At 46.4% G+C, this 26845-nt stretch overlaps 3 protein-coding genes across 3 annotated transcripts in view; all 3 read right to left on the bottom strand.

The window, feature by feature from the left end:
- The window catches only part of LOC102276507 (N-acetyllactosaminide beta-1,6-N-acetylglucosaminyl-transferase-like), a 38501-nt gene extending 37404 nt beyond the window's left edge, over nt 1-1097 (bottom strand). The window contains 2 exon segments of the mRNA XM_014481362.2: nt 180-1079; nt 1082-1097. Of these exon segments, the coding sequence (XP_014336848.2) occupies nt 180-1079; nt 1082-1097 (916 nt within the window).
- Nucleotides 889-25820, bottom strand: LOC102276215 (N-acetyllactosaminide beta-1,6-N-acetylglucosaminyl-transferase). Its single transcript, XM_005905501.3, has 2 exons — nt 24014-25820; nt 889-1027 (listed from the first exon to the last, which is right to left on the bottom strand). The coding sequence occupies exons 1-2, from the start codon at nt 24930-24932 to the stop codon at nt 1017-1019; spliced, it is 930 nt and encodes a 309-aa protein (XP_005905563.2). The 5' UTR covers nt 24933-25820; the 3' UTR covers nt 889-1016.
- LOC102277629 (N-acetyllactosaminide beta-1,6-N-acetylglucosaminyl-transferase) overlaps nt 903-26845 on the bottom strand; it is a 57620-nt gene continuing 31677 nt past the window's right edge. The window contains exon 2 of the mRNA XM_005905505.3: nt 903-1027. Within this exon, the coding sequence (XP_005905567.2) occupies nt 1017-1027 (11 nt within the window). The 3' untranslated portion in view covers nt 903-1016. The remainder of the gene's footprint in view (nt 1028-26845) is intronic.

Below are 26845 nucleotides of genomic sequence, written 5' to 3'. Positions count from 1 at the left end.
GCCATTGCCTTCTCCGAATAAGACAGTAGAGCTGCCACTAAAAAGCAAGCTGACTAATCGCTTTCCAGGCATTTATTTATTTTTCCCAAATAATTTCAAAGAAGAGCTGAATGTTAGCAAACTCAATCTATGGATAAGTGAAAAAAAAAAAAAAACCAGGAATGGAAGTTCATACCCACCTGGGATCCTATTAAGAGTCACCCAGAAATGTTCATCGGGAGAATAGGTATCTTTGGACCACTGGAGCAGATCAATGGCCCTTCGGTCTTGGAAGACAAACTTCACAAACTCTCTGGTGAGGGCCACGTAGGCAGTGCCAAAGTAGATGGTCAACCGATGGGGAGGTGAGGTTTTCAAAATACCGGTATTTTTCATAAAAGAGCCACCTCTGCCCAAGTGCTCCTGGTAGACATATCGAGTCCGCTTTACTGCATGGTCAGGAGGCAGCACCCCGGGGGTGATGTTTTTCCCTTTAAATCCTTTGAGATGCTGAACGATCTCCCTGTTGGTTTTCAGGGGGAAATCTTGCCCACAGGTGTTGATGGAGTATTTCCATGGAACTTCAGAAGCTAAAAGGTCTTCCAGGCAGTTCAGATCAGCCTGGAGCCTGGAAATTCCTGCGTAGACCACAGGCTCCATCTTTGAAGCAAGAAAAGCATTCTTGAAGCAACTCAGCAGCTGCCATACAGACTTCTTAAAGTGAACTGTGGCTTTCTCATCCACGTGAACGCAGTAGACGTTCTGGGGCATGTAGACGGCCCTGAAGAGTCTTTCAAAAGTATTAAAGTCCTTATGGATGACCATGACATATGCCAGAGGGAACTCGGCTTCTTCTTTCGACAAAGGCCTTGTGATATAGTGATTCTGGATCAGGTAGTCCTTGCAAGGGACACTTCCCATGGGGGACATCAATGTCTTTTCCCACAAAAAGATTGACTTCTCATCTAAGGCATTCTTACAGGCGTGTATCTCCAAGTCCCTTTCAACGGAACTATTCCTGTGACTTCTCGGTTGGCTTAACTGACCACTGTAAAAGATCATAAAAATAACCACACTGACTCCCATGAAAGTAAAAACCAATACTTCCAGAAGTTCATTATTTTCACTTCCCTGGGGAAGAAATCTCTCTCAAAAGACTGAGAAACAATTGGTTCCTGAAACAAGAGTGAAGAGGTGGAACTGACTTCTTTTGCCAATCTTGGAATTTCAATAGCTTCTCAAGAGGGCTGGCTTCCTTCTGCCGGGTCCTTTAATCCTCATTTACTCTCTGCTTCTGGGTGCTGTCCATCCTCTCCTGGCAACGGCCAGAGATGCTTCTTAAAGCGCCCTGGGCTTCTGGCCTCCGTGGTGCCACCTGGCTGCTGGCAGAAGGCGCCTGGCTCAGGGCAGCTCCGGGAAGCCCTTCTCATTTGCATACACGACGCCAGTGGATCTTAGGAAACTGCATTCAGTCTGGAGTGCCAGCTCCCTTCACCTGGGCTGTTTCCTGGGCTTCACTCCACCCCCCTCCATCCACTCTGTGTGGCCTGACCTCCCTTCTCACGCTTTCCCCTTCCTTTTCAAGTTAAGTGGTTCTCCTTTTTCTGGCTCGCCCCGCCAAGCTGCTAAACTGCTGCCTGTGGACTTCTCCTCCTCGGGTTTATTTCTCTTTCTTGGTCTCTGCCACTTTATTTCATTTCAGTGTTATCTCTACCTCTGGGCATATAAGACAGACACAGATAAGAAAAAAACCCCTTGCAACATGCCTAAGTAGAAGATTACTGGAGGAAAAAAAAAATCTGATGGTGTTCCCTGAATTAAATCAGTTTCTGATGATGTTACGTAGCATATATATGCCCATGGGTAGAGGAAAAAATGAATTACACTTTCAAGGGCAGAGGATGAGGTCAGAAGGAAGCGAGGAGTGACTTGATATTCAAGAGTTGGCGTGCAGGCATAAATGAAACGCACTTTAGTTCCGCCTGCCTGGGAGAAAGGTGATAGCTTGTTCCCAGAGAGCAAAGGCTGGTTCCCATTTCACACAGAGCTTTAGATAACTGGAGCTGTTGACACAGTATTATCTAGCACGTGTGGTAGCCACTAGGTCTCTTTAACAGCCTGACTTCCTCAGGCTGCAGGTCACTTTAGAGAGCTCGGAAGAGTCGCCTCTCCACCCAGCCCCTCTCCTACTTCCTTACTCTGAAGAGAGAACAAAGGCTTCGAGACTGAGGCAAATTTCTGGAAGTCTCCTTCAGTGCAGTTCAGGGAAGCCAGGGACAGCAGCTCAGCAGGTCTGGTCACATGACAGATGCCTCCTCATAGCTCACCTGAGCCAGGTGCCTCCAGCACTCAGCAGACGTGGAGTGCGTTCAAGGCAGGTGGTAAGGATGCTCCTGGGGGAAAGTTACTGAGCCAACTAAGAGATTAACTCTGGCAGCCACGGGAGCTGAAAGCGGCCCTGCTCCCACCTCCCTTCTGCAGTCACTCAACAATCTTGCCTGTCTCGGCGTGACATGGGAGCTGAGCAGCTGCTTCTGTTAGGAAGACACGTCTGCAATCCCGTGCTCTACCCGTCCCCCTCCACTCCCACCCCACCCCTCAGCTGCCTATGGTTTGCTGGACTGATGAATGGCAATGGTGGCCTGGATGTGACTGAGAATGAAAAATGTCACCTGCCGTCTCAGTCAACAAAGGATGTTTCCGCCATCAAATGACAGCCGCCTCCCACCCCCCTTTCCCCACACATGGGGGTGAGTCCTGAGGGGACTCAGGATGGAAACACAGGATGCCTGCCATCAAGCCACCATCAATCGCTGCAGTCAGGAGGCTGGGGATGACAAAGCACCGGATACTGGTCATGGAGAGCTGACGGGCATATCAAAGGGTGATTTCACTGAGCCTGGACTCTTGCATCTTTCTAGAAATAGAAAAGTGCTAAATTCATTAACCTGAGATGTCTGGTTTTCTTTCATTAACAGTCATCTTTTGAGGTGCCTACTTCCTGGTCTTTGTGATAAAAAAACTTCTATGTATCCTGGCTCCTCCTTTATCTCTTCAGAGCAATGCCAGGCTTGAAGTCCTCAGAATGTCTGCCCAATAAAAGAAGTCTCAGGACTTCCCGCTGGTCCAGAGGTTAAGAATCCGCTTTGCAGTGCAAGGGACTTGCTCAGCTTCTATCCCTGGTCGGGGAGCTAAGATCCCTCCTGGTTGAAGCAACTGAGCCCACTGGCCTCAACTACTGAAACCCCCATGCTCTGGAACCTGAGTGCTGCAACTGAGACCCAACATAGCCAAATAAATAAATACGTAAATAAATTAGTGTTCTTAAAAAAAAAAACAAACACATAATTCTCAACTTTTAGGTTGTGCCATTTTTTTTCAGTCAACTTGATGCATATTGACTTGGAGAGAGACCCAAAAAGCTGGCAGGAATCTTAAAGATCACCCAACACAATTCTATATTTTACAGACCAGGAGATTAAGGCTAACAAAAATATTTTTCCCAAAGTTATGCAGCTGGATAGAATCCAAAGTCTTAATTCTGCAGCTCCCTGGCCTAAAAGGCAAAGCCAGTCTAATCATTGTCAAATCCCAGCTGTTCAGTGACCGGCTGTATGAGCAGGGTGGAGTTACACTTAACCTCTCTAAGCATCAGGTTCTTTGTTTTCCACATGGAAATAACAGTACTTCCTATTTCACAGGGTTCTTAAGAACAGTGAGTGAGATAGCTCTCATCTAGGGTTTATGTATCTGTTTGTTTATGTTCAATAAGCATTAGCAAGTCTTGTTGCTTTTGTTTGCTTTTTGAAAAATAGTCAACATTTCTGACCCTGTTAAGGAACTGATATTTGGACTTCTGTTCTCAGTAATGGAAATGAAAAACATTTACCTTCGTAGAGCTTTCAAATGGTTTGACTTATTGCCACTCCAAAAAGTGAACGTTACATGTTTTTCACTATTTTCTTTCCCCACTGAAATCTCCCTTTACCCTGAGACTGGGGACAGTAGAACTGTAGGTGTAAGAAGGAAAGTACTGAATGGTCTGCTTTCACGTCTTGATATTCCTTCATTCTTACTTCTTGTTAGAGACACACCCTTTTCTTCAAAGAATAATGGCAGGACTAAGGGGAGGCTGAGCTATTTCAAACCTAAAAGATGATGCTGTGAAAGTGCTGCACTCAATATGCCAGCAAATTTGGAAAACTCAGCAGTGGCCACAGGACTGGAAAAGGTCAGTTTTCATTCCAATCCCAAAGAAAGGCAATGCCAAAGAATGCTCAAACTACCGCACAATTGCACTCATCTCACACGCTAGTAAAGTCATGCTCAAAATTCTCCAAGCCAGGCTTCAGCAATACGTGAACTGTGAACTTCCAGATGTTCAAGCTGGTTTTAGAAAAGGCAGAGGAACCAGAGATCAAATTGCCAACATCCGCTGGATCACTGAAAAAGCAAGAGAGTTCCAGAAAAACATCTATTTCTGCTTTATTGACTATGCCAAAGCCTTTGACTGTATGGATCACAATAAACTGTGGAAAATTCTGAAAGAGATGGGAATACCAGACCACCTGACCTGCCTCTTGAGAAACCTATATGCAGGTCAAGAAGCAACAGTTAGAGCTGGACATGGAATAAACAGACTGGTTCAAAATAGGAAAAGGGGTACGTCAAGGCTGTATATTGTCACCCTGTTTATTTAACTTATATGCAGAGTACATCATGAGAAATGCTGGGCTGGAAGAAGCACAAGCTGGAATCAAGATTGCTGGGAGAAATATCAATAACCTCAGATATGCAGATGATACCACCCTTATGGCAGAAAGTGAAGAGGAACTCAAAAGCCTCTTGATGAAAGTGAAAGAGGAGAGTGAAAAAGTTGGCTTAAAGCTCAACATTCAGAAAACGAAGATCATGGCATCTGGTCCCATCACTTCATGGGAAATAGATGGGGAAACAGTGGAAACAGTGTCAGACTTTATTTTTCGGGGCTCCAAAATCACCGCAAATGGTGACTGCAGCCATGAAATTAAAAGACGCTTACTCCTTAGAAGGAAAGTTATGCCCAACCTAGATAGCACATTAAAAAGCAGAGACATCACTTTGCCAACAAAAGTCTGTCTAGTCAAGGCTATGGTTTTTCCAGTGGTCATGTATGGATGTGAGAGTTGGACTATGAAGAAAACTGAGCGCCAAAGAATTGATGCTTTTGAACTGTGGTGTTGAAGAAGACTCTTGAGAGTCCCTTAGACTGCAAGGAGATCCAACCAGTCCATTCTGAAGGAGATCAGCCCTGGGATTTCTTTGGAAGGAATGATGCTAAAGCTGAAGCTCCAATACTTTGGCCACATCATGCGAAGAGTTGACTCATTGGAAAAGACTGATGCTGGGAGGGATTGGGGGCAGGAGGAGAAGGGGACGACAAAGGATGAGATGGCTGGATGGCATCACTGACTGGATGGACGTGAGTCTGAGTGAACTCCGGGAGTTGGTGATGGACAGGGAGGCCTGGTGTGCTGCGGTTCATGGGGTCGCAAAGAGTCGGACACGACTGAGTGACTGAACTGAACTGAACTGACACTCTGCCTATGGTGTATTTATCTCTAAATAAGTCCACTTTTTACCTATCACTTCATCTTTGAATTCTTTCTGGGTGAGGCAAGAAATTCACCGGGAACAACTGTAGGTTCAGTTGGTTTTCCCCCTCTCTTTGCCTTGATCCTCCATCCTACAACATGGAGCTCTGGTCCATGCCAAGCCAAAACAAACTCAACAAATCTTTAATCATGATTTATCAAAGCAGTTTGCAGATGAGAAGGGGGTGCAATGTGACTAACAGTTCAAAATAATAGGATCCAAAACCCCGTTCTACAGTCTGTCCTTCTTTACAAGGAGTTAGAAGAAAAGCCGGAGAAGGAAATGGCAACCCACTTCAGTAATCTTGCCTGGAGAATCCTGTGGACAGAGGAGCCTGGTGGGCTGCTGTCCATAGGGTCGCACAGAGTTGGACACAACTGAAGCAACTTAGCAGCAGGAGCAGCAGAGGAACAGCCAGAGATTAGAGTGCGGTGCCTTTTGTAATGGTTGGCCCAGCAGGAGGTTTGTTTGCCTGGTATCTGAGGCAACTGAACAGGCATTTTCTTCCAGCAAGTAATTGGACAGGCTAAGCTAATAACGTGCAACCAGGACAGGATATCTGTTCTCTTCCCTCTGGTTGGCTTAACATATTGAAAACTGTCGTCAGGTGGACATTCTGTATCACTCCCTGCCTCTCTCTGCCCGCAGGATATGTTTATGGTCACAATCAAGGAGACAGCAAGCACAAGGAGATAGCCACTGATGACACAGTGAGATCTGCTCAAACATCAAAACAAAAAAGGCTAGGCAGGGCTCTGTTGCAAGAAGGGGAGCCCTTCAGGGCCCGAGAGTGGGCTCTTGTCTAACACTTGGAGATGTATTGTCTGAGGAGACACATGTGCTGAACAAAGGAAGAGACTTTGTTGGGAAGGGGTGCCTGGGTGGAGAGCACCAGGGGAAGGGGACACAGGACAACTGCTCTGCCACGTGGCTCACAGTCTTGGGTTTTATGGTGATGGCATTAGTTTCTGGGTTGTTTTTGGCCAATCATTCTGACTCAGGGTCCTTCCCGGTGGCGCACACATTGCTCAGCCAAGATGGACGCCAGCGAGAAGGATTCTGGGAGGTGTTAGGACACATGACGTCTCCTTTTGATCCTTCCTGAACTCTTCGGGAGGGCAGTGGCTTGTTAGTTCCGTGCTCCTTACCAAGACCTCCTGTTGTAAAATAACTCATGCAAATAATTGCGATGGTGCCTGGCCAGGGTGGGCGGTTTCAGTCGGTGTGCTTCCCCCGACAGCTTCAGTTCTCGTTAACCTCATTTGAGCTGTGTGTCCACCCCAGCTGGGCTCTCAGAGGTAAAACATGAATGCCTTCTTGCTCGGGCAGGATCACAGCCTGGGCCTGATCTGTTCTCAAGTCCTTACAGCTCTCCTGCTCTTTTTCAGCACAAGTACTGGCTACTGCATCAAGGCAATGTTTTTTTTTTTGTTTTTTTTTGTTGGGCGCTCTCACGTCCACCAAGGTCACACCATCCTGCTTCCCACCCAAGGCTTGAGCTGTGTCAGTCTGACAACCTCAAACACTTCAACCACATCGAAACCCAGAAAGTAAACCTGAAAAGGTCTCCTGGCAACCAAAATAAAGATCAAACATCAAGGCTGGATTCATACACCTGAATGTGTACAGACAGGTAAGTGAAAAAAGTTAAAACAAAAAAAAGTAGGTAAAGCTGGTGAAGGGCAAGAAAAACAGGGCTAGTGAATTTCTGAGCGGCAGCTAACGCTTGGCCATGGTGTCGGGGAGGCTGAAAGAAGGTGGGGACAGTGGTAGAATCGTTAGTTCTTGCCCCACCTACAGCTTTCGAACTGTTCTGGAGAAGACCCTTGAGAGTCCCCTGGACAGCAAGGAGATCAATCCTAAAGGAAATCAGTCCTGAATATTCACTGGAAGGACTGATGCTGAAGCTGAAGCTCCAGTACTTTGGCCATCTGATGTGATGAGCCAACTTATTGGAAAAGATCCTGATGCTGGGAAAGATTGAGGGCAAGAGGAGAAGGGGGCAGCAGAGGATGAGATGATTGGATGGCATAGTCACTGACTCAACAGATGTGAATTTGAGCAAACTCCAGGAGATACTGAAGGACAGGGAAGGCTGCCGTGCTGCATTCCGTGGTGTTGCAAAGGGTTGGAAACGACTTTGAGACTGAACAAGAGCCACCTTCACAGCCAGCACTGAGTAACATGTAGGGTCATGGGGCCAATGCTGCCAGCTCTGCAAATGTTTTAAGAGGAGGGAGAAATCTGAATTTTATATTTAAAAAAATCCAAACTCTTTAAATGTTATCAAGTAATTAACAAATTTTTAAGACCCAAGTGAACGGACACACAAGCACCTGAAGACTGCATCAGCCCCCACAATGCCATCTTTCACCTTCGGTTGAAGCATCAGAGCTCATGTATTTGAATCTCTCTTGAGGCTTAGTTTATTCTCTCTTAGTTTAGACACAATCCTAACACACTTTCTTAGAACTAAACAGGTAAGAAGTCACAAATTAGAAGAGGGATGTAGAACAGTTAGACTGGGCATCCTTTGGTCAGCAATAGGCGAGAGACTCAGCGTGAAGTAGGTTCAAGAAAAACTCCAAAAGTTTCCATAAAAAACTACAAATAGAGGTACCATATGACCCAGTAACCGCACTCCTGAGCATATATCCAGAAAAAATGAAGACAAATACGAAAAAGATACACACACCCCAATGTTCACGGCAGCACACCTTACAACAGTGAAGGAACAAAAGCAACCTGAACAGCCGTCAACAGATGACTGGTTTAGGGATACAATGGAGTATTACTCAGCCATGAAAAAGGGCGACGGACGACCAATGGAGTATTACTCAGCCATGAAAAAGGGCGACGTACGACCAATGGAGTATTACTCAGCCATGAAAAAGGGCAACGTACGACCAATGGAGTATTACTCAGCCATGAAAAAGGGCAACGTACGACCAATGGAGTATTACTCAGCCATGAAAAAGGGCAACGTACGACCAATGGAGTATTACTCAGCCATGAAAAAGGGCAACGTCGACCATCGGCAGCACCATGAGTAGACTTGGAGAATATCATACTAAGTGAGGTAAGGAAGGCAAACATATCATTTACCTGTGGATCTAAAAATTAATACAGTGAATCTATATACAAAACAGAAACGGACTCATGGACATAGCAAACAAACTTACGGTTACCAAAGGGGAAAGGAGAGAGATAAGTAAGGATTAATAGGTACACACTGCTATATATAAAACAGATAAACAGCAAGGATGTACTGTGTAGCACAGGGAACTATATTCAATGCCTTGTAATAACCTATAATGGAAAACAACCTGAAAAATAAAATTATGAATACATATATGACACATATATAACTGAGTCACATTGGTGTACACTTGATATTAACGCAATATTGCAAAACTGAATTTCAATTTAAAAAGAAAGAAAAACTCCACAAACATTTCAAGATCATTCGATTAAAGAATGACTGGCATCTGTACAGTATTTAAAATGATCAAATAAGGGAATTCCCTAGTGGTTCAGTGCTTAAGACTCTGGCTTGCAATGCAGGGGATGTGGGTTTGATTCCTGGTTGGGGAACTAAGATCCCACACGCTGCAGGGCAGCTAAGCCCGAGTACCACAGCTACCACGGCTGCTGAGCCTGCATGAAGCACCGAGAGAATCTGTGTGCCATAAAGATCTGCTTGATGCAACCAAGATCTCTGGGGCCACAACGAAGACCCAATGCAGCCAAATAAATAAATAAATGTTTAAAAATAAATAAAATTATCAAATCAGTTAATGAAAAGGCTTGAAAAGTGTGCAGGCCAACGAACGTAGCAGTTTGGGGTTGAAAACAAGCAGAGGACTAACATTTAGTGAAATAGAAATACATCAATATATTCGTGTATATATATTTTGCATAGTCTATTTAAAAAGGCATTTCTGAAATATGCTTATTCAAATTAGGGTTTGTTTTTTTTTTAGTTTAACCATTTTGCACACAAAAGGGCAGGTTCTAAATTACCCAGGAAACTCACAAATCTGCCAAAACTTGTCTGTCACAGGCTTCTATAGCAGAAGTCAGTACTTTTTCTGTGAAGGGCCAGATAGTAAGCATTTTAGGTTTGTGAGTTGTTTGGCTTCTGAGGCAACCAGTCAACCCTAGACTGTGTTCTGAAAGCAGCCACAACAGCATGTGTCTGTGTCCTGCCAAAACTTTATCCATGGACACTGATATCTCCATCTCATATTATTTTCAAGTCATAAAATAGGTTTTTAAAATTTATTTTACAATCCTTTAAAAATGCAAAATCATTCTTAGCTTGTAGTCAGTATAAAAATAGGTCAGATTTAGCCCACAGGTTGTATGTTCTTGGCTCATTTCTTTTCCAGATCATAATCAAGTTCCTCCAGGCCTGTATTTTGTAATATCAGAGTCTTCATAATTACTTTCCAGATGAAGAAATGCGAAATGAGGAAAAAGGATACTGTTGGTCATTCTTGTACCTGCCTGAATGCCCAACACGCCCCATCAGGGTTAAAAGTACACTGGGCCTACGTGCCTGTCTCCTTTCTTCTATAAAACGGAGATACTAGGAACACCGACCTCACAGCGTTCCAAAGAGATCTTAACAGCTTAGTACACAAAAAGAGCTTAGAGTGATACCTTGCACAGAAGGTGTACTCAACAAATCTTCTAGCATCTCTCTCTGTTGCCAAACGTGGTTCACACAGAGCCTGAAGTGTCCATCCACCTTCCTATACCTCTCATGAGGCAGAGCTGCAGGGCTTGACGAGCGATTCTTCATCTTTGCTTAGTCGCTCAGTCATGTCCAACTCTTTACCACTCCATGAACTATAGCCTGCCAGGCTCCTCGGCCCATGGGGATTCTCCAGGCAAGAATAGTGGAGTGGGTTGCCATTTCCTCTTTCAGCGTTTCTTCCCCACCAGGCATCGAACCCATGTCTCCAGCATTGGCAGGCGGATCCTTTACCACTAGCACCACCTGGGAAGCCCTAAAAGACCCCAAAGGACAGGGGGGCGCCATAAAGGCTGTGGTTATCATAGGCAGAGCCAGCCTCTGCAGCCCTCTCCTGTATCCCACAGTGAGGGAACTGCTCTTTATTCCCAATTGCAGACCCTCTTCCTCTCTTTTTTCTTAATTTATTTGGCTGCACTGGGTGTTAGTCACGGCATGAAGGATCTAGTTCCCTGACCAGGGATTGAACCCAGGCCCCTTGCGTTGGAAGCTCACAGTCTTAGCCCCTGGGCCACCAGGGAAGTCCCCCAGTTGCAGCCTCTTGAAGTATAGTTGCAGCCTCTACTTAGAGACCGAGAGGGCTGGTGCACCCTGTAAAATGTTGTGACACAGCATGCTGGTGAAGACCCAGGCTTTGGAGCAGGGTTTAAATCTGGTTCAGCTGTTTACAATATGACCCTCAGAGAGTTTCTTGGGATCACTGTACCTTTGATGCCGAATATTCAAAAAGGAATCATAGGAAGTCTATGAAAGTCAATCCGGCTTGGAAGGCTCCTGTATTTTTCTATACTATTCCACATAACATCACTCCAGCTTACCCTTATTCTTCTAAGATCACATTACTTTTTTTTCTACTTCTCTGGCAGCCTCTTTGGGGCAGCCAATTTCTTTCCCTCTAGTGGTTAGTTGCCTAGATTTAATTCCAGTTTTCCAAGCCAAAACAAAAGCAAAAACCAAACTCACACGTATTTGATCTTTGGCTCAATTCCACTAAATCTCAAGGGACAGAATTGGTGACTATTTGTCTTTCTATGCAACTTTTCTCTGTTTCTAAGTGTCTGCTCTGAGAAAAAAAATTCATGAGAAGACTTTGCCTCTGTTCAAATCTGGACATACTTCTGGTACCCTTCTCATCCACCAAACTCCTCCACTCCCATATTTTTGAATGTTGAAGTTGCAAGGAGATATTTCTACTAAGAGATAATATCTTATCATTCAGCTGCTACCAACAATCTGTATCTTGAAGACACTCTCTTTCTTCTAAACATTTTCGAATAAATGAAAACAAAACCGTCTTAAAATAGGGGTAGCCAGTGGCTTCCTCCAACTTCTAGCTTTAATAGCCCTATTAAATTCTTGCCTCGCTTTCAGTTCATTGAACCCACTATCGAACTAGCCTCTTTCCCACAGAACCTGTCGCTTACTTGAGTTTAGACTGCTGGTCGGGCCAGAGTGGCTTGGCTGAATCCCCACAAGCAGATGTTTCTTTTACTTTCCTAGAAATGAAAGCTGGATAAAATTTGCCTTCAGGATATGTCCTGTGTCTGAATTCAATAGAAGAAAATCCTCACCCTTGGTTCTCCCACTGGTTAAAGTGGTTTTCTTTTTTTAAATATAATTTAATGCATTTATTTATTTTTGGCTGTGCCGGGTCTTCACTGCTGCTTGGGCTTTCTCTAGCTGCGGCACGCGGGGTCTAGTCTCCAATTGCAGTGTGCAGGCTTCTCATTGCGATGGCTTCTCTGGCTGCAGAGCACCGGCTCCAGGGTGTGCAGGCTTCAGTAGCTGTGGCTCCCGGGCTCTAGAGCAAAGGCTCAGTAGCCGTGGCACACAAGGCTTAGTTGATCCGCAGCATGTGGGATCTTCCCTGATCAGGGATCAAACCCGTGTCTCCTGCACTGGCAGGTGGATTCTTTACTACTGAGACACCAGGGAAGCCCTAAAACAGTTTTCCATTCAAATTTTCTATTTAGCAATCCATCCTTTTAAAGGATATCCTTGAACTCAATTTTTTCTCCTCAAAAACAGGGAAAATTGTTATAAGCAGGGTAGGCTCAGCCCTGGTCTCCTTTGGTTAGGGATCTCAGGGCTGATGGTGTAGTTTGGGTTACTACCCTTCAGTGTGTCTTAAATGTTTTGTAACCTATGTAATGGAGTTGTTTTGGTTACCTTTCTTCCCCCTGCCCCCACCGAGTAAATGATCAGTGGAACATAAATACCTAGGGCACTAATTCTCAGTCCCAAGATGCCTTGGGCATCGGAAAGACAAGAGGGAATGTTTAAGGGCAGTACTTAGGATAACCAATTGTCCAGTTTGCCCAGGACTAAGGAATTTCCCAGCACAAGGGATTTTTTTTTTTTAGTGCTAAAAGTGAGAAAGTCCTGGGCAAACAAAAATGTCTTTGCTATCCTAGATATCATCGGTCCTAAGCCCTCACTGCTGAATGATATATCAAACAGAGAATGTTCAACAGCTGATCAGTATGGAGGGAGATCAAACTAGTCCATCCTAAAGATCAGTCCTGAATATTCCTTGGAAGGACTGACGCTGAAGCTGAAGCTCCAATACTTTGGCCACCTGATGCAAAGAGCCAACTTATTGGAAAAGACCCTGATGGTGGGAAAGACTGAAGGCAGGAGAAGGGGATGACAGAGGATGAGACAGTTGGATGGCATCACCGACTCGATGGACATGAGTTTGAGCAAGCTCCGGGAGGTGGTGATGGGCAGGGAAGCCAGGCGTGCTGCAGTCCCTGGGGTCGCAGAGTCGGACACAACTGAGCGACTGAACTGAACTGATGGAGGGAGAGGAAATGTTGAAATCATTGGTCTGGGTGAGAGGCGCAAGCAGACCATCAAAAGTTTGCAAACTACAGTGCAGAAAAACTATGTGAGCTCCCACACGTATCCTCAGGCCACTGTGGCTCGAGCACAGAGTGATGCAGAGTAAGAGCGAACCAGTAAGAATACACTTAGGACTTCCCTGGAGGTACAGTGGCTAAGAATCGGCCTGCCAATGCAGGGTCCCAGAAGATTCCATATGCCTAGGAGCGACTAAGCCCGTGTGCCACAACCATCTGAGCCCGTCCCCAGGTGGCGCTAGTGGTGAAGAATCTGCCTGCCAATGTAAGGGACACAGGAGACTCAGGTTCAGTTCCTGGGTTGGGAAGATCCCCTGGAGGAGGAATTCTACTCCAGTATTCTTGCTTGGGAAATCCCATGGACAGAGGAGTCTGGCAGGCTACAGTCCATAGGGTCACAAAAACTCGGACACAACTGAAGTGACTTAGCACAACATTTGGAAAAAACCTTCTACTCATGGCTTTGTCTAAAGCAGGTCAAAAAGAATGTCACATACTGTTCAGGTGAGAGCATGAAAGACAGGCATTGAGAAATCACATTAAGAACTGGTTAGTTAGGCCAAGAAAATTTAATTTTCTTTTTCTCTATGAGGAGCTGTCAGTGTTAATATGAACTGCAGCATGTAATTTTTGAATTGTGATCATCACAATGCATTGTATTTTTATGATCTACATGAAAAGAATCTGTAATGGAAGTAATCCCTACCTCCAAAAAATGCAAGGCCTTGGGTCTGCATTAAATGGTATGATCCATGTTCATCTCAAAAAAAAAAAAAAAAGGCTAAGAATGTTTGCTTTCTTTACCTTAAGTTCAATCAGCATTCTTTCATATCATTCTTGATCTAAACAGATTAAAGTCAAACAATCAATAATGATGTAGTGATGAAAATAAATGTAATGCATATGAAAGAAAAGGAGAAATGGTTGGTTAGAAAAATAATATAACTGCTGGTGTGTAGGTTTGTTTTTGTTTTTTTTTTTTTTAATATTTATTTATGTATTTGGCTACATCCAGTCTTAGATGGCATGTAGGATCTAGTTCCCTGACCAGGGATTGAACCCAGGTCCCCTGAATTGGGAGTGTGGAGTCTTAGCCACTGGACCACCAGGGAAATCCCTGGTTTTTGTTTTTGTTTTTGTTTTCTGGTTTTTGTTTTTAACCACTCCATGCCACACATGAAATTCCCTATAACTGCTGCTTTGCATATTGCTTTCTAAGACTGCAGATTTGTTCACTCTAAGATCCAGGGGGAAAAAAAATCCCTAAAAATCTTAGCAGGGTCATTTTCTTTGTACAGGGCTGTTGCCCAAAGCAACAGCCCTTTACAAACCCAGATCTGGTCTTTAAAGTAGGGTTTTCTGCTATTAGTCTGCTCTTTGTATTTCTTTGGTGCAGACTTAGGTGGCCACTGGTTAAGTTCACAGATAGCGGACCGTGGATTGGAGCACAGTCTGGCTTGAACTGGTGCCCCCAGGAAGAACTTGGCGTTGAGCAGCCTTCCCAAGACGAACCGGCTGCTTTGGAAAAACAGAGAGAGGGAGAACAGGCCTGTTGCTGTTGACCAGGGGAAGAAGGACTTCAGGAAAATTCCCAGAAAACCTGAATGTGCTAGCCTGAATGTGCTAGAAGACGTGGTCTGAAGCTGACCCAGTAAGATCTGGCAAAGGGATCTAGACTCTGTGTGCGTGTTGTGTGTCTCTGTGTGGTGACAGAGAGGGTGGCTGATTTGAAGCTGAGTTGGCAGCAGTGCTGATGAGCATATAAAACGTTATTTCCATTTGATTCAATTCAGTAAATATTTATTCTTATTCCACTGGATGCTCCCTATGTTGAGCTGCCAAAAATATAAAAGACCCCAAAGAGATAGTAGTTGTCAGGGCAATATGATATCCATGTTCACAGTTATAGGGCAAAGAAGACGATAGAATGACATAAAGGAGTTACAACAGAGGTTTACAAAATTGAGACCAAAAATCAATGAACATTTCCCATGTGACAAGGCCTTGAATGTAGACATATTCAGGCCATGATGTAAACAGGAGAAATCAAAGAGGATGACTCAAGGAAAGAGGAAGAAAAGTAGCAAAGGCAGAAACACAAAGCATGGTTTTTCTGGAGTGTCCCTTTCAGGGAAGGCCGCCTTGGGAATTAATTAATCAGTGACATTGATGTGGCGTTCCACAGGGCTTTGCAAACGTCCAACATCCAACGTCCTATGTTGAGAGGATTGGATTGAATAATTCAGGAAGCTGTTGTTGAATGTCACTGAGGCTTCTGAACTGAGAAGTTATTCTTCAAAGAAAAATATGTCAGGAGTGTTAGAATGACTTGAAGAGGGAGACTTGTGCGCCAGAGACACCACATTGATGGGTCTAAAGATTATCTCGAGAGGTGGGCACCACAGGCTGGAGTCAGAGCAGTAATGATGGGCCCACAATGGTGATGCTTACTGGGCACACGCAGAGCACATGGAATGTGCTGATTAGGGCTGGGGGCTGGAAGAGACGTCAGCGGACTTGGAGGATGGCGGTGCCTGGGGTTCTCAGGAAGGGGGCTGTGAGAAGTAGGCAACAAAATGGGGAGGTGTGAGCAAGGGCCAGTGGGCGCCTCGGGAATAGATACCCAAAGGCCTGGGAGGAACGCAGACAGGGCCTGGGGAACACAGTGGAGACTTGTGATTCATCAGGACAGAATGGGGTTGAGCTTGGAGGCCGAGGAGGTCACCAAGGAAGATGGAACAGCAAGAGCCAAAAAGCAAACCTGGTAAAGACTCTCGAGGGATGTTTACTGAGACCTAAACTCTCCCCAGTTCTACATTTCACTGAGACTACATTTCAACTGAGAGTTGAGTGGCTCTCAATCAACTATTATCCAAGTCTCAGTTCAGTAGTCAGTGACCAAGAATATGAAAAGAATGGAATCCACTTAAATACATTTCCAAAGAGGGATTATAAAAGCAATGCCTTCTAACACACATGGCAACTTTTTCCGAAGGTGGAAGCCATCGCTCAAAGTTCTGTGTGACAAAGTATTGTCCAAAGACTGCTGGCTTCAGACAATCATTTCTTCGTGGCACTTGTATCTCTCTGTCTGCCTTTTAGGAGTAAGAACAACTTTTCGAAAAGAGCGATTATATATGATGCACTGAGGATTGGAGCCAGAACCCTAAATTAGAAGTAGGATGATTTGAATTTGGGCCCTGACCTTGCCAATTCCTAGCCAATAAATAAACTCAACAAACATTTAGAGAAGGCAGGCATATCACAGATAGGCTGGGTTTCAAAGTCGACAGGTACGGGGAAGACAGCGTGCAGTCAGAATTCCTCTGGAGGAAGGCCCTGGGAAGAAGCCACAGTCTCCATAATTCCAGCACGGCACATTCTCCCTTGAATCTGTGTCCAGAGAGTGACTTCTTACGAGCACCAGATGGACAGCTTGGCTTTAGCTGAGGAGCCGAGTCATGAGATCACACTGTCTCTTTAAGGTCGGTGAGCCCCGAAAACCAAGACCCCCTCGCGAGAATAAGCAGAATCCACCTGTGGACCCTAGACTCATTGTGTGGAATGGTGGGCAGGGGAGGGATGACCATTTAAACTTACATACACTGTGTGTGTGCACATGTGTGTGTGTGAGAGAGACAGAGAGAGAGAATCTAGTTGAGTTTGCGAAAGTTAAGTGACTCTGAGGAGCCGGGACTCCATTGCTCGTTTGCCAGTCATTGTACAGGGAATAAGGAAAAAAGAAATTGGCAGATGCCGGTTCTTCCCTCGAAGGTCAGTCTCCCAGGGCCTCTCGGAACATAGACGCAGCACCACAAGACTCACAGTACATGGGATACAGGGGGATGGAGTCCATCGGAGCGAGCATCAGGAAAGGCTCTCTAGAGAATGTGACTCTAAGCTGAGTCTTTGAAGAAAAGCACAGGCCAATCAGAGGAGGGAGAGGGAGGCAGAGCCTTCTAGAGCCTCCTGGTGGAGGGGACCGGCAAGAGTCAAGGCAGGGAAGCTGAGCCCTTCGAAGGTCAAGGGGGCCACCCGGCAATGAGCCCCCTTCCAGCAGAAGGGCTGCAGTGTCATGCTTCGGTAACGGGGATCCATGCCTAGCATCTAAGGAGAGAGACATGGTCACAGGACCGATGTGCTTTTATCAAGGTCATTCCATCTCTGGAGGATGGATTAAAGCAGGCTGAGAATGGCATCAGGGGAAGTTGTTAGGAAAGGAAGTTAGACTATCGTCGGAGAGAGATAAGCAGAGAGGGGTGATGGCACTGGACTTGGAAAGGAGGCCGACAGCCAGACCCCACTCATGGACCGTTCACTTGGTCCCTGGCAGGACCCAAGCCCCTGCCTCCGCTGCCAATAACCCTATGAATGGGCGCTGCCAGGTCAAGTTTCCCCCGTGACCTTCACGCTAGGGCCTCGCCCACGTCAAGCTGGGTCCAGCTCTCACCCTCGGTCCTTCGGGCCCAGCCACACTGGCTGCTTTTCTGGCTCCTGGGCATGTGGAACCCGTGCTCACCTCGGGGTCTCTGCAAGCCCTCACCCCCCTACCGGGAACCCCCTACTCGTTCCCACGGCCCTCCTCACTTTGGAGCTGCAGTTCACATCTGCTTTCACCAAGAGGTTGGTCCCTTCCTGGGTCAGCCTGCTCATTTCCTTCATCGCGCTTGGAGTCTCTGATTATCTTATCAGTCTACTTTTTATTGTCTGTCTCCTACTTCTAGAATATTCCATGAAAGGAGGGGCCTTATCTGTTACTCACTATTATATACTTGAAAGTAAAGGCGATAGTCGCTCAGTCATGTCCGACTCTTTTGTGACCCCATGGCCTACAGCCCACCAGGCTCCTCTGTCCGTGGGATTCTCCAGGCAAGAACACTGGAGTGGGTAGGAAGAAGGGTAGGAGTCCCTTCTCCTGGGAATCTTCCTGACCCAGGGATAGAACCCAGGTTTTCTGCATTGCAGAGAGATTCTTTACCATCTGAGCCACCAGGGAAGCCTAGAATATACTTACTCACTATTACATTCAGACTCAGCACAGTGTCCAAGTGCTCAGTACGGTGGGGAGAGGGATAAATTATGAGTTTGCAACTAACAGAGACACACTCCCCTCCAGTCTTCGCTCAGTCTTGTTCGACTCTTTGCTACCTCATGGGACTGTAGCCCGCCAGGCTCCTCTCTCCATGGGATTCTCCGGGCAAGAATACTGGAGTGGGTTGTTGCCATTCCCTTTTCCAGGGGATCTTCCCAACCCAGGGGTTGAATCTGGGTCTCCTGCATTGCAGGCAAATTCTTTCCCATCTGAGCCACCAAGGAAGCCCACAGACACACTGCTGCTGCTGCTGCTGCTAAGTCGCTTCCGTCGTGTCCGGCTCTGTGCGACCCCAGGGACGGCAGCCCACCAGGCTCCTCCATCCCTGGGATTCTCCAGGCAAGAACACTGGAGTGGGTTGCCATTTCCTTCTCCAATGCATAAAATAGATAACCAGGACTCCTCTGCTGGTCCAGTGGCTAAGATTCCGTGCACCCATGCAGGGGGCCAGGGTTTGATCTCTGGTCAGGAAACTAGATTCTGAATGCCACAACTAAAGATCCCATGCGCCGCAACTACGGCCTGGGGCAACCAAATAAACAAATAAACATCTGAAAAGATAGAGAATCCATAAGGATCTGCTGTATAGCACAGTAAACTCTACTCGATATTTTGTAATAACTTTTAAGGGGAAATAATCTGAAAGGGATATATATACATATATGTATGTATAAGTGACAGAGAAGACAATGGCACCCCACTCCATTGTTCTTGCCTGGAGAATCCCAGGGACGGGGGAGCCTGGTGGGCTGCCGTCTCTAGGTTCGCACAGAGTTGGACACGACTGAAGTGACTTAGCAATGTATAAGTGAATCACTTTGCTATATACCTGAAACTAATACAACATTGTAAACCAACTATATATCAATAAAATAAATTTACTGAATGAATATCTATATTACAGGTGAAGAATATGATAATAATAACAGTAACAACAATAAAAAAAATGAACAGTCAAAATATGTGCTGGGCACTGGCCAAACTCATTGAAGCCTCACAGATCTGACATAAATATCATTATTTCCTCCATTTTACAGATGGGGGAACTGAGGCGCCCACATTTAGGTAACTTGTCCAGTTACCTGCCTTGTAAATGGCAGAGCAGTCGGTCTGGCTCCCGGGTCCAGCCTCAACATCTATGCTACACGGCTACTCTGATGACTCCCCGAGCTGCTGCTGGGACTGTCAGGAATAAAAACCTTTCTTTTCTCCCAGGGGGGCCAGCTGTGAGAAACAAACACTTGGGGCTACTGTAGAGTCTCTCTGACACCATGTGGGGATGGAAAAACTGAAAAACATCAACTCAGAGACAGAGTGACCATCTCAGACCAAACTGGGACTTTTCTGGCTTTAGCATAGAAAGTCCCATGCCCAAGATGCTCCCTCAGACTTGGGCACACAGGGACAACTGGTCACCTTACAGAGAGGTCTCTGGTGTATGAGTCCCAAATACACTGTCCAAGCCTTGGTCTAGCTTTACTTGGAGGCCCTCCTTGGACACCTCAGTTCTATTGGCGTGATCCGGTAAGTCCCGCTGTGTTTGTTTAAGCAACTTTGAGTTGCATTTCTGTCACATGCACTTCAAAGAGTCAAAACACACACCCAAAGAAAGTCCACATATAAATAAAACTCAAAGTCAAAAAAGCAAAATAAACCAAAGTAAGAAACACGCCATTTTTAGGACTGAAAAATGAGGAAATGTGGTCATTTCTGAGGTTGAGGTAATCTATTTGACAAAGGGGCTTAAAAAAAAAAAAATACGAAATGGAAAGAGGAAAAGGCAAATGAAAACATTCTAGTGGAAGAAAAGCCTCATGGCGTGAGAAAGGTCAGAGGAACGATGAGCAAAAATCCAAAAGAACAGGGAGGGGGTGGGAAAGGAGCTGAAGCCAAAGCATGGAGCAGTTCCGCCTTTTCTTTTTCTCTTAAACTATTCTAAGCCTGTTTTGTTTTGTTTTGTTTTTGGCTGCGACATGCAGGTTCCTTAGCTGTGGTGCACAGGATCTTCATTTCCAGACCAGGGATCGAACCCATGGCCCCTGCACCGTAAGGCAGGGTCTTAGCCACTGGACCGCTGCTGCTGCTGCTGCTGCTGCTGCTGCTAAGTCGCTTCAGTCGTGTCCGACTCTGTGCGACCCCATAGATGGCAGCCCACCAGGCTCCCCTGTCCCTTGGCGCTAGGGAAGTCTAGTTTTAGGTTTTCGTTAGATCTACTGTAAGGTGGGGCAAGACAACTGAGCTTCTTGTGGAAGGGACTGTGACCAGCAGTGGCTTCTGCAGATACTCAACAACCACATAAGACTTAAAACGTCTCAACGGTCTCTGGCACTCCGCCCTGGGGCAGACAAACCAAAGATAATGCTAAGGAATACCCAGAATAACCAGAAAAAGCTTTTCTTCAGGTGACGGCAGTGATAACAAAGACTGGAGAAGTTGGGAAACATCAGCATGAACCAGAATTCAGACCGGGGGCACAGGTTAGAGCCTCAGGCTCACCCTAAACCCCTCGCTCTACAGCATGAGTCAGAGAAATGCGTGCTCCTGAAGGGTTTCCTTTGAGAATGTGGCCAGAAGGTAGAAATCTAGATAATCCATCTGTACACAGCCCCACAGGATGGAATGAGAGCCACTCTTGCTGGCCTCCCCCAAAGAAGGATGTGAGACCAGGCTCCCCTGGGGCTCTCTCTGGCCTGGCCAGCACATTCTAACACAGTTGGAGAAAACCTAAGTGTTGGAAACCAAGAAGGAATTCATTGTCTCAATAGAAAGACAACATGAAAAAAAAAAAAAGCAGTGTGAGGATATGCAACTCAGTCCTACCTCAATGAATATACTTTCACAGAGTCACTCATCTTAAACTGTTCTCCTTTAGTCTTCTGATACCATTCAGGAACAGGATCCTAGTGATGTTCATGGTCTTAGTCCTTTTTAGGTGTTTCAGGGAGCACGATATGCCTATGCAGGGTCTTTCTAACACAAACACTTTAGGATATTTAGCGGGACTTCCCTGGTGGTCCGGTGGCTAAGACTCTTCTGCACTTTCAATGCAGGGCGCCCAGGTTCGATCCCTGGTCAGGGAACTAGAGCCAACCTGCCACAAGTAAGAGTTCGAAAGCCACAACTAAAGATCCCAAGGGTCGCCACTAAGACCTGGCACAGCCAAGGAGGTAAATAAATAGCTACCTAAAAAAAGATCTTTTAGGGTGTTTAGGACAGACAGAAGGGAACTTTGAGGGAGGCAAGGAAAAGCACCATCTGAACTTGGAGAAGGATGTTTATGCTGTTTATCGAAGGACTTTTCCCTTTGAAACTGACATGGAGAAGGGAAGAGCTGATATGGTCAAAGGGTGCCTGATAATTAAGAATCAGGCTCCCGCACTCTATCCTAAATCACAGAGAACGCTCAACTGGAAAACCACTGGAGAGACTGGAGCACTGGCATCGCCTTTGAAGAAGGGGGCGTCCAGCACTTGGGCCAGAGCACATGACGGCTTACTTTCTTTGGCACCTGTGATTCGGGAAGGGCCCACCTATGGGCAGGATATCCTCCTGCTGGCTCCCTGAACCGGGATACCACCCGGAATGGAAGAGAGGAAGGCAGCAAGCCCCTGGGAAGTGGCACATTATTCTGAAAGGCATCCCTTGAAGAATCAGATCACTGATGGTCCTCATAGTGAAGCTCTCACCTCCAGTTTCCCGCAGGGGTGATGACGTGCACTTGCCAAGGCTAAGGGGCAGCAAGACTGAGGGAGTCTAGACTCACCAGTATCTCGGCCTTTCTACAAGTTCTCAACAGCTCCCTGCTATGTGTTTATGTGGTTCTGAGTATTGTGCCCTCTGCAAAAAAAAAAAAAAAAAAAAGGCATATATAGGAACAAAAAAAAAAGGTCTTGCCTATTGGGTCTTTTATTTTGTAGCTGGGGAGATAGGAGGTTCCAAGATACGACTTTTGTGGAAAATCCCTTGGACAGAAGAGCCTGGCAGGCTACAGTCCACGGAGTCACAAGAGTTAGACACGGCTTAGTGGCTAAACCACCACCACTACCATCCAGTCACCAAGAGAGGGCAGAAGGCAGGGAGCTACCCCACGAACCTACAGCAAAAATGGTCTTGTATCCCGAGCCTGTCGAGGTATATCATTCTCAGCCTCCTGCCTTCATTTCACCAGGGCTGGAAAGGAGAGGGGGACTAAGGGGAAAAAAAGGGGGCGGGAGAAGGGCGGTGAAAGATTATTTTTTCCTTGATTTTCTTAAGTTGATTTGACATTGGTAAGACTAACCATCCTTCTGCTAAGCAAACACAGACATTTAACACTAACCCAAACCCATGTTTTTCCTACAGTTTAGGCTTTTGTGAAGTTACAGCTGCCTTCATCTCAGCATGATATCTCCGGAACCACGTGCCTAGAATCAAACCATTATAAATCTCAAGGGGATAGTGAAAACACAAAGGGAATAAATATTTAAATATGAAAACCAGCCTCTCAGTACCTTATGTTCCCCACTTAGACACTCAAGATGGAAACAACATGTAAAAGGTGACAAGGCGGAGGCCCTGGAAGAGGGAGGTCCGGACACGGAGTGTGCACTGATGGGAGCGAGCCCTGTTCCCCAGCCAGTCACCCTGGGACTCAGAGACCAAACACGGCGTTTTCCAGAGAATGCTGGCATGTTTATTGCCCAGCAGGCCCTGCCCTGCAGCCTAAGAGCATCTACCAGCGTTTCCAACTTGGCAGCCCCCCAAAAACCAGAACAATGATTGCTTTTCTCTAGCTATAATAATGCTGTCAAGTTCATCAGAGATCCATTTTGTATTTTTCAGTGAGTGCAAAGCATGCTGTTTCCTTCAGAAGAAATCCTATCATGTTTTATTTAGTTTTAAAAATCAATGGTCTGGTCCATTAGCACAGGTAGAACTGCTCTGATGAGAAAGGAAAAAGCTTCTCCTGGAATCTCATTATTTATCTGAAGTTAGAAATAAATATATTTTTAAAATGATGTGGTACATGCATGAGTCCAAATATTTCTCTGCCCACTGGGTCTTAGGGAGACAGCTGTGGCACCGCAGTAAAGCCTCATGCTTTGCCATTCATTCATTCATTTTTTTATTGAGCATTTACCATGTGTTCTTTGCATAGAGGATACAGCAGGTAACAAAATAGAAAATGACCTGCTTCATGGAGCTAATGCGAAGAAGGCCAAAAACAAACGCATTCAAAAAAGTAGATTTAATAATTCCAGAAGATGATAAAAATCTCTGAAGGAAAAGAGAGGGATGATCAGTTCAGCTTCTCAGAGTTGATGACATCTGGCTGATAAGGGGGAATCTAGGAATGGGCAGGGGAGTGGCCAAGCCAATGGCCCTGGGGTTACAGCAAGTCTGACAAATCTGGGGAGAAGAAAATCACCAGCGGGATGGGGTGCAATTCATCCTGACTGCGGTAAAGATTTAATAAGATGCTAAATGCAAGAGAACAAGACCAACTGCAGATCAATACCACCAATGTTTGGCTTGGTTAGACTACTGAATTGTCACCTAAAGAACATCAATTCTTTCAGGGTTTAGAAAGAATTCAGGTGAAAACCACACACTTCAGCTTTTATCTCCTAATCAAAAAGGTGCAGGCTCTCAAAAAGCCCTTTCAAGTACAGAATGTCGCCTTCACGTGAAATAGGGAATCCCACATACCTGGAATCCTATTGAGCGTCACCCAGAAATGTTCATCCGGACTGAAGGTGTCTTTGGACCACTGGAGCAAGTCAAGGGCCCGTGGGTCGTGGAGAACAAAGTTGGTAAACTCTCTGGACAGGGCCACATAGGCAGAGCCAAAGTAGATGGTGAGATTGTGGGGAGGAGGCGGCTTCAAGGCTGTGGTTCTTATCACATAGGAAAGCTCTTTGCCCAGGTGCTCCCGGTGGACATACTTAGTCCGCCCAACTGCGTGAGCTGGGGGCAGCACCCCGGGGGTGATGTTTTTCCCTTTAAATCCCTTCAGATACTGAACGATCTCCCTGTTGGTTTTCAGGGGGAAATCTTGCCCACAGGTGTTGAGGGCGTATTTCCAGGGAACCTCCGAAGCTGCAAGATCTTTGATGCAGTTCAGGTCAGCCTGGAGCCTGGAAATCCCACCATAGACCACGGGCTCCATCTTGGAAGCCAGAAAAGCATTTGGGAAGCAGCTCAGTAACTGCTCCACTGAGTCTTTAAATTCAACTGTCGCTTTCTCATCCACATGAACACAGTAGACATTCTGAGGCATGTAAATAGCCCTGAAGAGCCTCGCAAAGGTGTCGAAGTTGTGATGGATGACCATGATATATGCCAAACGAAACTCGGCTTCTTCCTTTGATAAGGGTGCCGTGATGTAGTGGCTTTGGGTCAGGTACGCCTCGCAGGAAGACTTCTCATACATCATGAGTTTGTTTCTCCAAAGTAACGGTGTTTTGTCTTTGATAAGGGATGTGCAAACCTGAGTCAGCACCCAAGTGTCTGAGTTATTTAGCCTCTGGAAGCCTTGCTCTCCCCCAAAGTTGAACACACAAAACACGATGAAAACGATGACACAAGAGACAGAAATGATGAAGAGGGAACGCATCGGTGAAGGCATGCCTCCAAGAGGAGTTGAGGGTTCAAAGACCGTCAAGATCGGTTAAGTCCTCTCCCAAACTTACTTTTTCCCTCTGGGTTCTTAGCTTGGTGCATACTCCGGGCATTCCTGCCCTGAAGGGAGGGCTGGTGAATTTCCCGGGTTTCCACGCGGGAGTCCAGCCGCTGGCGCTCTCCCCAGGGTGATAGTAGCGACTGATCCCGCCCCGGCCTCTGCCTCCCAAGCCGCCTTTGTCTACAACCCGCAGCAGGTTCTTTAAGCCCAGCCTCTTCCCCTTCCAGCGGCTTCCCGGCTCGCCGTAGCTGCCGGTTTCACTACAACTCCGGTCATTCTTTCCCCCCACCCCCCCACGCCGCCTGCGGCTTTAGTTTCTCAGGTCTCTTTTCTTCCATTTCACAAGGTTTTTCTCTCCCCGACCCCCTCCCCCTTGCGGCGGTCATTCGGGGAATGAGTACAGTCAGCGTCAAAAGTCGAAATGGGGGGATGCATTAAAAAAAAAAAAGTCGAAATGATGCGCTTCGCATGCCATTTCCTGCTAGTCACCCCACAGGCTGCGACACTCACCCCAGCTTGTTTCCCGTGACCGGGAGGGTCCCTCGACCCTCCCAGCACAATCCTGGGTGTACCCGGTAGCCTCCATTCTCAAATATGCCGCGTCAGGGTGGGGTGGATGGGAATGCAGCAACAAGGTCCCAAAGAAATCCTCATCCAACCGGCTTGACGGTACCGCGGGGGCCCCCGCCCTTCTCTTTTCCAAATCGGGCGCTGAAAGGAGTTCCTGTCCTAGGGGATCTGAAAGTGTAGGGTTGGTTCCCTGTCCTGTGACTCAGATCAGGGTGCAGTCCCTGTCCTCCCCCTGTGCTGCTTATCCTAGGGCTGAGACAGGGCGGGACCCCCTGGGGTCCTCCCTGGTACAAAGCCTCTCCCTGACCCCTACTTCTTGTTTGTAGGAAATAGGCTTTCTTCAGCCTCCTTGACCTTCCCTGCATTCCAAAGGGCAGATTCAAACAGTTGCTAATCAGGGGATATGCAGATGACACCACCCTTGTGGCAGAAAGTGCTGCTGCTGCTGATGAGTCGATTCAGTCGTGTCTGACTCTGACTCGAAGAGGAACCAAAAAGCCTCTTGATGAAAGTGAAAGAGGAGAGTGAAAAAGTTGGCTTAAAGCTCAACATTCAGAAAACGAAGATCATGGCATCTGGTCCCATCACTTCATGGGAAATAGATGGGGAAACAGTGGAAACAGTGTCAGACTTTTATTTTGGGGGGCTTCAAAATCACCGAAGATGGTGACTGCAGCCATAAAATTAAAAGACGCTTACTCCTTGGAAGGAAAGTTATGACCAACTTAGATAGCATATTCAAAAGCAGAGACATTACTTTGCCAACAAAGGTCTGTCTAGTCAAGGCTATGGTTTTTCCAGTGGTCATGTATGGATGTGAGAGTTGGACTGTGAAGAAAGGTGAACGCCGATGAATTGATGCTTTTGAACTGTGGTGTTGGAGAAGACTCTTGAGAGTCCCTTGGACTGCAAGGAGATCCAACCAGTCCATCCTAAAGGAGATCAGCCCTGGGTGTTCAGTGGAAGTACTGATGCTAAAGCTGAAACTCCAGTACTTTGGCCACCTCATGCGAAGAGTTGACTCATTGGAGAAGACCCTGATGCTGGGAGGGATTGGGGGCAGGAGGAGAAGGGGACGACAGAGGATGAAATGGTTGGATGGCATCACTGACTTGATGGACGTGAGTTTGAGTGAACTCCGGGAGTTGGTGATGGACAGGGAGGCCTGGCGTGCTGTGATTCATGAGGTCGCAAAAAGTCAGACGCGACTGAGCAACTGAACTGAACTGAATCAGGGGAGAGAGGGGAAGGGCGTGCAGACACAAGTGGAGAAGAGCCCAGAAACAGAA

The sequence above is a fragment of the Bos mutus genome, chromosome 23 (genome assembly GCF_027580195.1).
Source record: "Bos mutus isolate GX-2022 chromosome 23, NWIPB_WYAK_1.1, whole genome shotgun sequence".
Lineage (NCBI taxonomy): Eukaryota > Metazoa > Chordata > Mammalia > Artiodactyla > Bovidae > Bos > Bos mutus.
Note: the sequence above shows the minus strand (reverse complement) of the source record. Positions and strands in the feature narration are given on the sequence as shown.